The sequence below is a fragment of the Bubalus kerabau genome, chromosome 11 (genome assembly GCF_029407905.1).
Source record: "Bubalus kerabau isolate K-KA32 ecotype Philippines breed swamp buffalo chromosome 11, PCC_UOA_SB_1v2, whole genome shotgun sequence".
NCBI lineage: Eukaryota > Metazoa > Chordata > Mammalia > Artiodactyla > Bovidae > Bubalus > Bubalus kerabau.
This window is the reverse complement of record NC_073634.1, coordinates 98761480-98775820: the sequence shown is the minus strand read 5'-3', so window position 1 is coordinate 98775820 and position 14341 is coordinate 98761480. Positions and strand designations below refer to the sequence as shown.

Genomic DNA, 14341 nt, shown 5'->3' with positions numbered 1-14341 from the left:
TCTTGCCTTCAGTCTTTCCCAGCATCAGGAACTTTCCCAAAGAGTTGGCTGTTCACATCAGGTGGCCCAAGCATTGGAGCTTCAGTTTCAGCATCAATCCTAAAGGCCTGGTGTCAAGCTTATTTTCTTAGTCTCCTCTACTGGTTTTTCCTCATCTCCCTGACCTATCACTGGAGTATCCCGGGGCTCCATCCTTGTTCTTCTTCTTTTCTAGCTACAGCTGACTCCCTAGATGCCCTTAATAGTTTCATGACTTTAATTACTATCTCTGTGCTGACAATTTCCACATTTATATCACCAGCCCAAATCTTTCTCAGTTAACCCCAGACTCGAATATAATCTACGTACTCCACATCTCTCATTGGTGACTCTAATAGAGATTGCAAAGCTAACATGCCCAGGACAGTTTCTAGACCTCTTCTGTGTCCAACTTCCCCATATCAGTTAATGACTATTGTCCTTTTATAGTTGCCCTAGCTCAAATCTTTAGTTTCATTATGAACTTTTCCTTCCCTCACACCTACATTCATTTCAGAATATTTTCTTGGTTATAACTAATATGCCCAGAATCTTACTACCTTCACTGCCACCATCGTCTCTCCCCTGAATTAATGCAGTAGCCTCATAACTAGGCTTCCTCCTCCTGCCCTTGCTTCCCTACAGGGTGTGCCTGTAAATCAGATTATGTCACTTATCTGCTCTGAAGGCTCCTCATCTCACTAAGGGTATAGGCTTCATGCTTTCTGCTCTCATGCTTCTCCCCCACCCCCCAGATGCATCTCTATCTTCTCTTGTGGTCTCCTTATCACAGTTCTCTTCAGCCACACAGACCTTGCTCTTCCTCAGACATACCTGGCAGTCTTCTGCTTAGGATCTTTGTGTTCTGTTCCTTCAACCGTGAATCCTCTTCCAAAGAACACTTGTTGTTTTCCAGGTGTTTAATCAACTGAAGCCTCTTAATAGAGCTTTCTGTAATTTTGTTGTTGTTCAGTTGCTCAGTTGTGTCCAGCCCTTTGTAACCCCATGAACTACAGCACGCCAGACTTCCCTGTCCTTTACCATCTTTTGGAGTTGCTCAAACTGATGTCCATTGAGTCAATGATGCCATCCAACCATCTCGTCCTTTCTTTTCCCCTTCTCCTCCTGCCTTCAATTTTTCCCAGCATCAGGGTCTTTTCCAATGAGTCAGTTCTTTGCATCAGGTGGCCAAAGTATCGGAGCTTCAGCTTCAGCATCAGTCCTTCCAGTGAATATTCAGGGTTGATTTCCTTTAGGATTGACTGATTTGATCTTGCAGTCCAAGGGACACTCAAGAGTCTTCTCCAACACCACAGTTCAAAAGCATTAATTCTTTGGTGCTCATCCTTCTGTATGGTCCAACTCTCACATCTGTACATGACTACTGGAAAAACCATAGTTTTGACTGTATAGACCTTTGTCAGCAAAATGATGTCTCTGCTTTTTAATACATTGTCTAGTTCATCATAGCTTTTCTTCCAAGGAGCAAGGGTCTTTTAATTTCATGGCTGCAGTCACCATCTGCAGTGAATTTGGAGCCCAAGAAAATAAAGTCTGCCACTGTTTCCCCCTCTATTTGCCATGAAGTGATGGGACCGGATGCCATGATCTTTGTTTTCTGAAGGTTGATTTTTAAACCAGCTTTTTCACTCTTCTCTTTCACCTTCATCAAGAGACTCTTTAGTTCCTTCTTTGCTTTCTGCCATTAGGGTGGTGTTATCTGCATATCTGAGGTTATTGATATTTCTCCCAGCAATCTTGATTCCAGCTTGAGCTTCACCCAGCCTGGCATTTCGCATGATGTACTCTGCATGTAAGTTAAATAAGCAGGATGACAATATACAGCCTTGATGTACTCCTTTCCCAATTTTGAACGAGTCAGTTGTTCCATGTCCAGTTTTAACTTTTGCTTCTCAGGAGGTAAATAAGGTGATCTTGTATTCCTGTCTCTTTAGAATTTTCACCAGTTTGTCAACACAGTTAAAGGCTTTAGCGTAATCAATGAAATGGAAGTCTATGTTTTTCTGGAATTCCCTTGCTTTTTCTGTCATCCAGTGGATGTTGGCAATTTGATTTCTGGTTTCTCTGCCTTTTCTAAATCTGAAAGTTCTTGGTTCATGAACTGTTGACGTCTCACTTGGAGGAATTTGAGCATGACCTTGCTAGCCTGTGGAATGAATCTATTGTGCGGTAGTGTGAACATTCTTTGGCATAGCCCTTCTTTGGGATTGGAATGAAAACTGACCTTTTTCAGTCTTGTGGCCACTACTAAGTTTTCCATACTTGCTGGCATATTGAGTGCAACATTTTAACAACGTCATCTTTTAGTATTTGAAATAGTTCAGCTGGAATTCTGTCATCTCCACTAGCTTTGTTCATAATGATGCTTACTAAGGCCCACTTGGCTTCACAATAAGGAATTCATGATGTGAGCTACAGTCAGCTCCCAGTCTTGTTTTTGCTGACTGTATAGAGCCTCTCAATCTTTGGCTGCAAAGAATATAATCAATCTGACTTCAGTGTTGACTATCTGGTGATGTCCATGTGTAGAGTTGTCTCTTGTGTTGTTGGAAGAGGATGTTTGTTATGACCAGTGCGTTCTCTTGGCAAAACCGTTAGCCTTTGCCTTGCTTCATTTTGTATTCCAAGGCCAAACTTGCCTGTTACTCCAGGTATCTCTGGACTTCCTACTTTTGGCATTCCAGTCCCCTATGATGAAAAGGACATCTATTTTGGGTGTTAGTTCTTGAAGGTCTTATAGGTCTTCGTAGAACCATTCAACTTAAACTTTTTTGGCATTTGTGGTTGGGGAATAGACTTGGATTACTGTGATACTGAATGGTTTGCCTTGGAAATGAACCAAGATCCTTCTGTTGTTTTTGAGCTTGCACCCAAGTACTACATTTCAGACTCTTTTGTTAACTATGAGGGCTACTCCATTTCTTCTAAGAGATTCTTGCCTACAGTAGTATATATAATGGTCATCTGAATTAAATTCGCCCATTCCTATCCATTTTAGTTCACTTTTTTGTAATTGCCCCAACCCATTCCAGTACTCCTGCCTGGAAAATCCCATGGATGGAGGAACCTCGTAGGCTACAGTCCATGGGGTCGCAAAGAGTCAGACACGACTGAGCGACTTCCCTTTCACTTATTTAAAATTATATGCCTCCCCAGCACTCTAGTCACCTTTCTTTATTTTTCTCATAATCATAACAGTTAGCTTCTGTTACCATGTGCTATTTTAAGCACTTTACAAATACTAATACATTTAATCCTTGCAACCCAATGTGTTATTTCTGTTAACCCTGTTTTACAGATAAAACCACGACACAAGATGGATGATTTGGAATTGAAATGCAGTCTGATTATGAATCTTTGCTTTACTGCCAGCTGTACTCTGCTGTCTTTGCATATGTAGCACTTGTCAACCTCTGTAATATTATATAACTTTATTTTGTTTATTGCAGGTTGCTACCTGCCACCTCCACCCCCATCTAAATGTCAGCTCCAGAAAGACGGGATTTTTTTTTTTAATCTGTTTTTTTGTTTGTTTTGGTTTGTTTTTTCTTACTGCAGTACCCCTAGCACCTACAACAGTATCTAGTTTGTAGGTTCAATGAGTATCTTTTGAAGAAAAGAGATCTTTGAAAAGATACTATGTAGTATTTTAAAGCTGTAAAATTGAGTTCACCAATAAGCTCTTTTAAACTTTTATAATCTATACAATTCTAGAGCAGTGTAAAATGTCAGAAATACCCAATTCATTCTATAACAGGCCAGAAGACATTTATATGACCTTGAGCAACTGAACAGCAGCAAATACACCTACTAATAGAATAATCTGCCAGAAGAGTTTATCTGAAAAATGCAAGGAGATTGCATATATGAAAATCAGTCAGTACTGTATTCCCTGTTACCTTTTACCCATTTTTCTATTGAAACAGTGGTCTTTTTCTTATGGATTTGGAAAAGCTCTTTCTATATTAAGGAGATTAATCCTTTGTAAAGTGAGTTGCATATGTTTTCCCCAGTTCATCTTCTGGCTTTTGCTTTAGTTTATGCTGTATTTTACAATTCACAAGCCTTTGGTTTTTGTAATGGGTTTGTCAATCTTAATTACAACCATCAGGAAGATCTTCTACATTAGAGAAGTTACCCTTATTTTCTTATATTTTCTTTCAGCACTGTTGCTATTTAATTTTTTACATTTAAATTGATTATATTAGAAATTCATCCTAGATTTTGGTATGCAGTATGGAGTTTTCTAGATAGATGTCAGTTTTTCCTGCCAGTCCCAACCATCATCCATATCATATATCCTTAAGCCTCATCTATTTCGGGGTCTAATTCTGAACTCTTCATTTTCTTCCATTGGTTTTTCTGCCTCCTTTTATGCCAAGGCACATATTTTTAATTACTGAGGCTTTAAAGTATGTTTTAATAACTGATAAGTCTAGTTTCCCCTCTTTACTCTATTTAGCTTTATTTTTATTTATTTTTTGACCACATCACATTGCATGTGGGATCTTAGTTCCTCAGCCAGGGATTGATCTTGTGTCCTCAGCAATGGAAGCACATTATTCAGGAATTCTTAACCACTGGACCGGAAAACAAGTCCCCCTGCTCTTCTTTTTAAGAATTTTCCTGGCTAATGTGTCTTATCCAAATGCACTTTATAATTTCTTTGAATTGCAGGGGGAAAAAAATCTGTGGCCATTTTTGTTAAGGTTGATTTAAATTTTAATAAATTAGTATAATGACATCTTTAGATTGGGTTTCCCTCTAAGAACATAGTATGTCTTTCTGTTTGTTCAAGTCTTCATGTTTATCATTCAAAAGTATTTTTTTAGTTGTTTTGGTGTTTTTTCACTTCTTAAGTTTACTCCTAGGAGTTTTATCTCTCTTGTTGTTTTACCATACAGTTTATGATCTTACTTCTCATGTAGCTCTACCGTTATGGAAAGGACAGTATTAATCATGCAGCAGTAGTGAGTGTCAGTTTAATTCTCACCATAAATTAACACATTGACCTGGTTTTATGTATCATTCTGTACAATCTATTAACATGATTCACAGCAAGAGATGGATCCAGCCTTCACATACCTGTAAGTCAGGTTTTATAGCCTGTGAGGCTGGGAGCCAGATCCTAGATCTTGGCAAATCTACCCTTGTAAATCCTAGGTGTGCTGCTCAATGGAGTGGCCTCTTAAACAGCCAGGTGACCTCTCCCTGTAACACTGCAACCATGTGTGTGCCTTTACTTTAAATATCAATAGTTCACTTAATAAATGTCACCATTTTAAGAAAGCCTATTACGCATGTTAGTTATACTTGAACGACAGCCTCTTCAGCCGTTACTGATGTTTCTGCATCTACTTAAGAGTGAAAGAACCTGATCTATACACTAGTGATATGCTTTGGAAAATTACTGAGTAACTGTCATTGGTCAAATCTTTAATGAAAGTTTTAAACTCTTATATATTACAGAATTTCACAAACTTATTTGGGCAGCCACTAGTCTGCTTGCTTTCTCCTACAGCCTACCCAAAAGCTTTACAAGGTATGTTCTTTCATTCCCTGTTATATCCATAGGTCGCAAATCAACTTATGTCTTCATCTTGAATAATGCTGATCTGATCTTTGTCTCCCCCATCTATAGTGGTCAGTTGTAGGTTTATAGTGTTGAATGTGGCAAGTATCAGTCTGAAATAAACCCAGAAGTCTTGCCAACAATCAGACCTTGCCAACAATCAGACTTCCTGAATGGGCTACAGTTAGGCCTTGAGATAGGTCTAAAAGAAATGATAAAACGTCCTTGAGAAGAGAGTGGTTTTGGTTCCCTTGCTATTGGGGAACTTCATGTTGATATATGGCAAAACCAATATAATATTGTAAAGTTAAAAAATAAAATTAAATTAAAAAAAAAGATATTGTTAATTAAAACCAGAAAAAAAAAATTTTTTTTGAAGGTGTGCTTGTCTTCATCCACATAGTACGATTTCTTCTATGTCTGGCTGTATATTTTAAGTATCTTTTAAGACCATGAGAAATCTTGTCTAGGACACTTCTTAATCCATGACCAAGGACTAGGATAACCTAGCTGGCACAACTTAAAGGGTTTCTTTTATTCACATTTTTACATCACTGTATTTTTAACATTAAAAAAAACCTCAATGTGCCAGAGAAACAGGTCAGTGTTTTGCCGTTTCTCAAGTGGCTGAGAAATGAAAATTTTTTTGTCTTAAATAATTTGTCCTCAGTAAGCAACACATAAAATCTGACTCTAACGCCTAGTCACTAAGCTAGGTAAAATACTAAACAAGCCTTACTCCTGTTTTAGCAGCACTTGTCACTGTTTCACTGTCTCCCTAACCGTGAACAGTGCTGGTGTCTCTCTGTGGGGGATGGCACTTTTCTGCTACTTCCCAGCCAGAAGCCCCGTCTGCTGATATAGTTTGACACAGGAGGTGATGGTCAGCATTTGAATGCCTGAGAGAAGCTGGAGACTTTTCACCGTTGTTTTAAGGTAAGTTCTGCTATTTAACAGGGAAAAACATGTAGACATACTAAGTTCATGTATCTAGAAGACAAATCACTAAGGGATAGAACTTACCTTCAAACAACGGTAAAACTCTCCCGCTTTGAGGACTTGGTTAACCTGTTTCTTACCATTTCTGAAGAAATGTAACCCCTTCCAATGGCGAGTACTTTTTGCTATCACTTTTTTCCTATCATGAAACAGCTTTATTTTAAAGTGCATGAACAAATGGGTTAATACCGTGATTATCTAATCAGAAAGGTTTTATTGTAAAGAGGGTAAAAACACAGACTCTAAAGGCAAATTGATCGTATTTGAATCCCAACTCTGCCCCCTACGAGCTGTGTGACCTTGGGAAGTTCCTCAGGCATTCTGTGCCTCAGTTTCTCTGCTAATAAATGGAGATAATAATAGTACCTACCTCCTTAAAGAATTCTGAGTACACAGTAAGTATTCAATATGTGTTAACTAGTGTCATTATTGTAATATGCTTAATTTAAATATATGTCCTTAACGTATCTTAGTCTAGAATCCTATCTTTTGTGCTATGAAAGTAGATGAAATGATGTCCCAAGTGAAGTTGAAGGATGCGTAAAATTAGACAGGTAGATAGGAGTGAAATATGGTTGAATAAGAGTGTTTTAGCAAAGAAATCGGAGAAGGCAATGGCACCCCACTCCAGTACTCTTGCCTGGAAAATCCCATGGACGGAGGAGCCTGGTGGGCTGCAGTCCATGGGGTCTCTAAGAGTCGGACACAACTGAGAGACTTCACTTTCACTTTTCACTTTCATGCATTGGAGAAGGAAATGGCAACCCACTCCAGTGTTCTTGCCTGGAGAATCCCTGGGACGGCGGAGCCTGGTGGGCTACCATCTACGGGGTCTCACAGAGTCCGACACGACTGAAGTGACTTAGCAGCAGCAGCAGGAGCAAGTGACCAAAAGGCGGCCTTCAAGGCTTGTTAGCTGGCTTCAATGGCTTGTTAGCTGGCTTCAGAAGATAATCGTTCCAGAGAACCAAGAGGACTTGGTGATAGACAGGATGAGGGAATCAAGGAGAGGAGGGAAGCATGGACTTCCAGGTTTCTGGCTTAGGTGCTGGTAGCAATGATAATCCTGGATAAGATTTATAAGAGAACAAATAGGGAGAAAGAATCTGCTTCTGAGTCTCAAGTTTAATGTGTTGAGTTCGAGGTTACCTTTGAGAGTTAGTTTAAATGTCATAGTCGGGAGCTACTGTGTCCAGTAGAAATATAGGAATCACATGTATGATTTTAAGTTTTCTAATAGCTACTAGAAATACCTTTTTTTAAAGTCTTTAGAGACAAACAGGTGAAATTAAGGTTAGCGATACATCTTTTTGTACTGAGGCTTTGAAATCCCATGTATATTTTACACTTCACAGTGAGTGTCAGTTTGGACACTCTTTTGAAGTGCCTGGTGGCTGCTGTGGAACAGTGCCATTCTGGACCTAAGGAGCTCAGTTAGGCTGCAGCTAGAGAACTCTGAATTAGTAGGCACATAAGTGATAACCAAAATCATGTGCATAGGGGACATCAGCAACGTGTAGAGAGAAAATACTGATGTTTATGGGATAGGTAAAGAAAGAGAAACTAACAAAGGAGAATGAAGGTGACTGGCAGCTCTAGTGCTCCTCAGAAGGTTCCATCAGGAACTGCCCATGATCCAGCACTTGCCATATTTGCATGGAAGTTGTTAGCTGGAGGGGAAAAAGCAAAGGAATATGTTTGTTTTCCATTTCTCTTTTAAGTTGATGAGGCTCTATCTTAAATTTGTTTAGCAGAAAGCAACATACCTGGGCTTTGCTTTTGTAGTTCTAAGCCAAATCTACCTGGCTGAATTATAATTTAATGATATACATATATATATTATGAATGTTATATATAACATTATAATGTTAACATTGTTATAATTAACATTAATTTTATACATATATATTAAAATGTTCCTCAAATGCCTCTCTTTTGTGAAACTGTTTTCTATATATTTAACATGTTTGTTATTACAGATCAATCTCAACGAGGTAGCCTGTTCACTCTCTTTTTGAACAATCCTCTAATGGCCTTCCTATTTGTCTCTGGACTGTCAAGCATGCGTAGAGGCCTATGGGAAAAGTGTCAAGAATATCTTCGAAAAATCAACCGCGACATTGCCCAGCTACTGACCCATTCACGTTCAATAGGTACCCTACTACTATAACTGCGCACTTAACAAAATGTACTATCCTGGTTTAAAATTGTTTAAATTGTTTGATGTAATGGTATTTGTTGAAGGTAGGAAAGTTGAGAAGGTTTTCCTGAACATTTCTTCCCTTTTGAAGTGTATTTTCGACTTAAGTATCCTTTTACTATCACTTTTCTCCTCTTTGCAGATCAGGCATTTCTCCAGTTTTTTGGAGATGAATTTCTTCGCTTGCTTCTCACGAGATTTATCTTTTGTTCAGCCACCATGAGGATGCACAAGATTTTTCGGGTAGGCAAACAATATCATTAAAGATCAATCTTGCCATTTTAGGTATTTAAGAATCATGTTTTACCTGTATTAAGTAAACTTTGAATAGATCCAAAATAATATTCATACATTAATATGTAAGGTATGAAGATGAACAGTATCAGGCACATCTGAATATCTACCATTCAGTTTAAGAAGCAGAAAGTTTTCATTACTTTTGAGGCCCCTTAAGGGGCCTTCCTGATCTTATCTCCCTCTCAAATGAAGCTAAAACTCTGAATTTCGTGATTGTCATTATAGTTTTGTCACATGTCACTCATTATCTTCTGATAATGGCCCTTTGGGTTGTGTCTGGTTTGCTATTGTTAAAAATGACACCACTGTGAAATCTTCCGTCAGTTACCTGGCACACATACAGATTTTCTCTGGGGAACGTACCTAGTAGTGGATTACAGGGTCAGACAGTGCAAGTGTATTCAGCCTTACTAGTTAAAGGCCTGGCTGCACCAGTCCACACTTGCACTAGCCATGTGTAAGAGTTGCTGTTTCCAGTAGTCATGTACGGCTGTGAGAGTTGAGCCATACAGAAGGCTAAGCACTGAAGAATCAATGCTTTCGAACTATGGTGCTGAAGAAGACTTTGAGAGTCCCTTAAACTGCAGGGAGATCCTACCAGTCAATCCTAAAGGAAATCAACCCTGAATATTCATTCGAAAGACTAATGCTGAAGCTTAAGCTTCAAATCTGGCCACCTGATACAAAGAGCCAACTCATTGGAAAAGACCTTGATGCTGGGAAAGATTGAAGGCAAAAGGAGAAGGGGATGACAGAGGAAGAGATGATTGAATGGCATCACCAACTCAATGGACATGAGTTTGAGCAAGCTCCAGGAGATGGTGAAGGACAGGGAAGCCTGGTGTTCTGCAGTCCATGGGATTGCAAAGAATCAGACACGACTGAGTGACTAAATAACAACAATCCTTGCCAACACCTGTTGCTGTTATTCCTTATGTTTCATGTGAATCTGGTGGCTGTTAAGTAGTAGGTCCTTGTGGTTCCAGGTGTCGTTTCTGGGATGACTGTTAAAGTCGAACAACTTTTCATATGTGTTCTTCATGAAGAGTGTGTTCAAGATTTTGGTCTGTTTTGCTCTAAGTAGTTTGGTTTCTGTGTAGTCATGTAACTATTAACATGTAACATTTATCAATCTCTTTTTTCAGTCATCAGTTCATCTCAGTTTTTGATGCATTTTGAAGTAAACTGTGGACTTTACCCCTCAACACTTCATCATGCAAATAAATAACTGGATTTTATAGTTATGTATTTATTTTTTTACTTCTTTTTTTAATGTAAACTTTACATATAATGAAATACACAGAACTAATGTGTACCATTAGGTGAGTTTTAACAAATATATATATCTTTGGACTTCAATAAAAATAAATAAATTTTTTAAATATATACACCTTTGTAACTCAAACCTCAGTCAAGTTTTACAACAGCATCATTCCAGAAAACTTTCTCCATATCCCTTTTTAGTTAGCCTGCTACCCGTTATCCCCGAGGCAGTGCTGTTTTTATTATTTTCATTTCAGATTAGTGTCAGCTAATGTACTTGAATTACACTGTGTAAACCTTCTTTGATCAAGTGTATTCTTAAGAGTCGTCTGTGTTGTTTCATGCAGAAGTAACTCATTCTTTTGAGTAGTTCCGTTTTCTGAATGTGTCACAGTTTATTTAAGCCTTCTCTTTTTGATGAATACTTGGGCAGATTTAAACTTTGGACTTTTATAGATAAAGTGGCCATGAACGTTCCCATAGAGATCTTTTTTCCAAAGACTTCTGTTTTGAATTTTCTTGGCCGTAGGATATGTATGTCTTTAGTTTTATAAGAAACTGCCAGACCATTTCCTCAAACTAGCTGTACCGTTTTCTTTTCCCAGCAACTGCATATGAAAGTTGCTTTGCACCCTGGCCAACACATGATGTTGTCAGTCTTAAATTTTTTTTTTTAGTCTTAAACTTTTTAAAAATTTGTTTATTTTTAACTGAAGGATAATTGCTCTACAGTATTGTGTTGGTTTTTACCAAATATCAACATGAATCAGCAATAGTTTACTCATGTCCCCTCCCACTTGAACATCCCTCCCAATCCCACTCCTCTAGGTTGTTACCCAACCAGGTTTGAGAACCCTGAGTCATACAGCAAATTCCCATTGGCTATCTATTTTACATATGGTAATGTATGTTTCTGTGTTACTCTCTATACATCCCCACCCTCTCCTTCCTCCCCCACCCAGAATTGTCCATAAATCTGTTCTCTATGTCTGTGTCTCCTTTCAGTTCAGTTCAGTCGCTCAGTCGTGTCCAACTCTTTGCGACCCCATGAACCACAGCATGCCAGGCCTCCCTGTCTATCACCAACTCCTGGACTCCACCCAAACTCATGTCCATTGAGTCAGTGATGCCATCCAACCATCTCATCCTCTGTCATCCCCTTCTCCTCCTGCCCTCAATCTTTCCCAGCATCAGGGTCTTTTCAAATGAGTTGGCTCTTCGCATCAGGTGGCCAAAGTATTGGAGTTTCAGCTTCAACATCAGCCCTTCCAATGAACACCTAGGACTGATCTCCTTTAGGAGGGACTGGTTGGATCTCCTTGCAATCCAAGGGACTCTCAAGAGTCTTCTCCAACACCACAGTTCAAGTGCATCAATTCTTTGGCGCTCAGCTTTCTTTCTAGTCCAGTTCTCACATCCATACATGACCACTGAAAAAACCATAGCCTTGACTAGACAGACCTTTGTTGATAAGGTAATGTCTCTGCTTTTTAATATGCTGTCTAGGTTGGTCATAACTTTCCTTCCAAGGAGTAAGTGTCTTTTAATTTCATGGCTGCAATCACCATCTGCTGTGATTTTGGAGCCCAAAAAAATAAAGTCTGACACTGTTTCCACTGTTCCCCCATCTATCTGCCATCAAGTGATGGGACCAGATGCTATGATCTTAGTTTTCTGAATGTTGAGCTTTAAGCCGACTTTTTCACTCTCCTCTTTCACTTTCATCAAGAGGCTCTTTATTTTTTTTTAACCATTTATCATTTATTTATTATTATTATTATTATTTTTACCTTACAATATTGTATTGGTTTTGCCATACATCAACATGAATCCACCACGGGTGTACATGTGCTCCCCATCCTGAACCCCCCTCCCACCTTCCTCCCCATACCATCCCTCTGGGTCATCCCAGTGCACCAGCCCCAAGCATCCTGCATCCTGCATCGAACCTGGACTGGCGATTCATTTCTTATATGATATTATACATGTTTCAATGCCATTCTCCCAAATCATCCCACCCTCACCCTCTCCCACAGAGTCCAAAAGACTGTTCTATGCATCTGTGTCTCTTTTGCTCTCTCACATACAGGGTTATTGTTACCATTTTTCTAAATTCCATATATATGCGTTAGTATATGGTATTGGTGTTTTTCTTTCTGGCTTACTTCACTCTGTATAATAGGCTCCGGTTTCATCCACCTCATTAGAACTGATTCAAATGTATTCTTTTTCATGGCTGAGTAATACTCCATTGTGTATATGTACCACAGCTTTCTTATCCATTCATCTGCTGATGGACATCTAGGTTGCTTCCATGTCCTGGCTATTATAAACAGTGTTGCGATGAACACTGGGGTACACGTGTCTCTTTCAATTCTGGTTTCTTCGGTGTGTATGCCCAGCAGTGGGATTGCTGGGTCATAAGGCAGTTCTATTTCCAGTTTTTTAAGGAATCTCCACACTGTTCTCCATAGTGGCTGTATTAGTTTGCATTCCCACCAACAGTTTAAGAGGGTTCCCTTTTCTCCACACCCTCTCCAGAATTTATTGCTTGTAGACTTTTGGATTGCAGCCATTCTGACTGGCATGAAATGGTACCTCATTGTGTTTTTGATTTGCATTTCTCTGATAATGAGTGATGTTGAGCATCTTTTCATGTGTTTGTTAGCCATCTGTATGTCTTCTTTGGAGAAATGTCTATTTAGTTCTTTGGCCCATTTTTTGATTGGGTCGTTTATTTTTCTGGAATTGAGCTGCAGGAGTTGTTTGTATATTTTTGAGATTAGTTGTTTGTCAATTGCTTCATTTGCTATTATTTTCTCCCGTTCTGAAGGCTGTCTTTTCACCTTGCTTATAGTTTCCTTTGTTGTGCAGAAGCTTTTAAGTTTAATTAGGTCCCATTTGTTTATTTTTGCTTTTATTTCCAATATTCTGGGAGGTGGGTCATAGAGGATCCTGCTGTGATGTATGTCGGAGAGGGTTTTGCCTATGTTCTCCTCTAAGAGTTTTATAGTTTCTGGTCTTATGTTTAGATCTTTAATCCATTTTGAGTTTACTTTTGTGTATGGTGTTAGAAAGTGTTCTAGTTTCATTCTTTTACAAGTGGTTGACCAGTTTTCCCAGCACCACTTGTTAAAGAGATTGTCTTTTCTCCATTGTATATTCTTGTCTCCTTTGTCAAAGATAAGGTGTCCATAGGTGTGTGGATTTATCTCTGGGCTTTCTATTTTGTTCCATTGATCTATATTTCTGTCTTTGTGCCAGTATTATACTGTCTTGATGACTGTGGCTTTGTAGTAGAGCCTGAAGTTAGGCAGGTTGATTCCTCCAGTTCCATTCTTCTTTCTCAAGATTGCTTTGGCTATTCGAGGTTTTTTGTATTTCCATACAAATTGTGAAATTATTTGTTCTAGCTCTGTGAAAAATATCGTTGGTAGGAGGGATTGCATTGAATCTATAGATTGCTTTGGGTGGTATACTCATTTTTACTATATTGATTCTTCCGATCCGTGAACATGGTCTATTTCTCCATCTATTAGTGTCCTCTTTGATTTCTTTCACCAGTGTTTTATAGTTTTCTATATATAGGTCTTAGTTTCTTTAGGTAGATATATTCCTAAGTATTTTATTCTTTTCGTTGTCAAGGGGCTTTTTAGTTCTTTTTCACTTTCTGCCATAAGGGTGGTGTCATCTGCATATCTGAGGTTATTGATATTTCTCCCAGCAATCTTGATTCCAGCTTGTGCTTCCTCCAGCTCAACGTTTCTCATGATGTACTCTGCATATAAGTTAAATAAGCAGGGTGTCTCCTTTGCTCTGCAAATAGGTTCATTGGTACCATCTTTCTAGATTCCATATATATGTATTAGTATATGATATTTGTTTTTCTCTTTCTGGTCAGTCTTAAATTTTAACCAGTTTGGTGGATTTATAGTGGTATCTCAGTGTAGTTTAAACTTGCATTTCACTGA

General features: G+C 38.7%; 1 protein-coding gene across 4 annotated transcripts in view; it reads left to right on the top strand.

Annotated features, from left to right (window-relative positions):
* Window positions 1-14341, top strand: part of SCAI (suppressor of cancer cell invasion) — a 122341-nt gene that overhangs the window by 93013 nt on the left and 14987 nt on the right. For 2 of the 4 annotated variants that reach the window (XM_055541125.1, XM_055541124.1), the window contains 3 exons: window positions 5509-5581; window positions 8590-8763; window positions 8953-9053. In XM_055541125.1, coding sequence (XP_055397100.1) covers window positions 5509-5581; window positions 8590-8763; window positions 8953-9053 — 348 coding nt within the window. Of the gene's footprint in view, window positions 1-5508; window positions 5582-6361; window positions 6520-8589; window positions 8764-8952; window positions 9054-14341 lie in introns of those variants that run through there. The other 2 variants (XM_055541127.1, XM_055541126.1) reach the window with 2 other exon arrangements.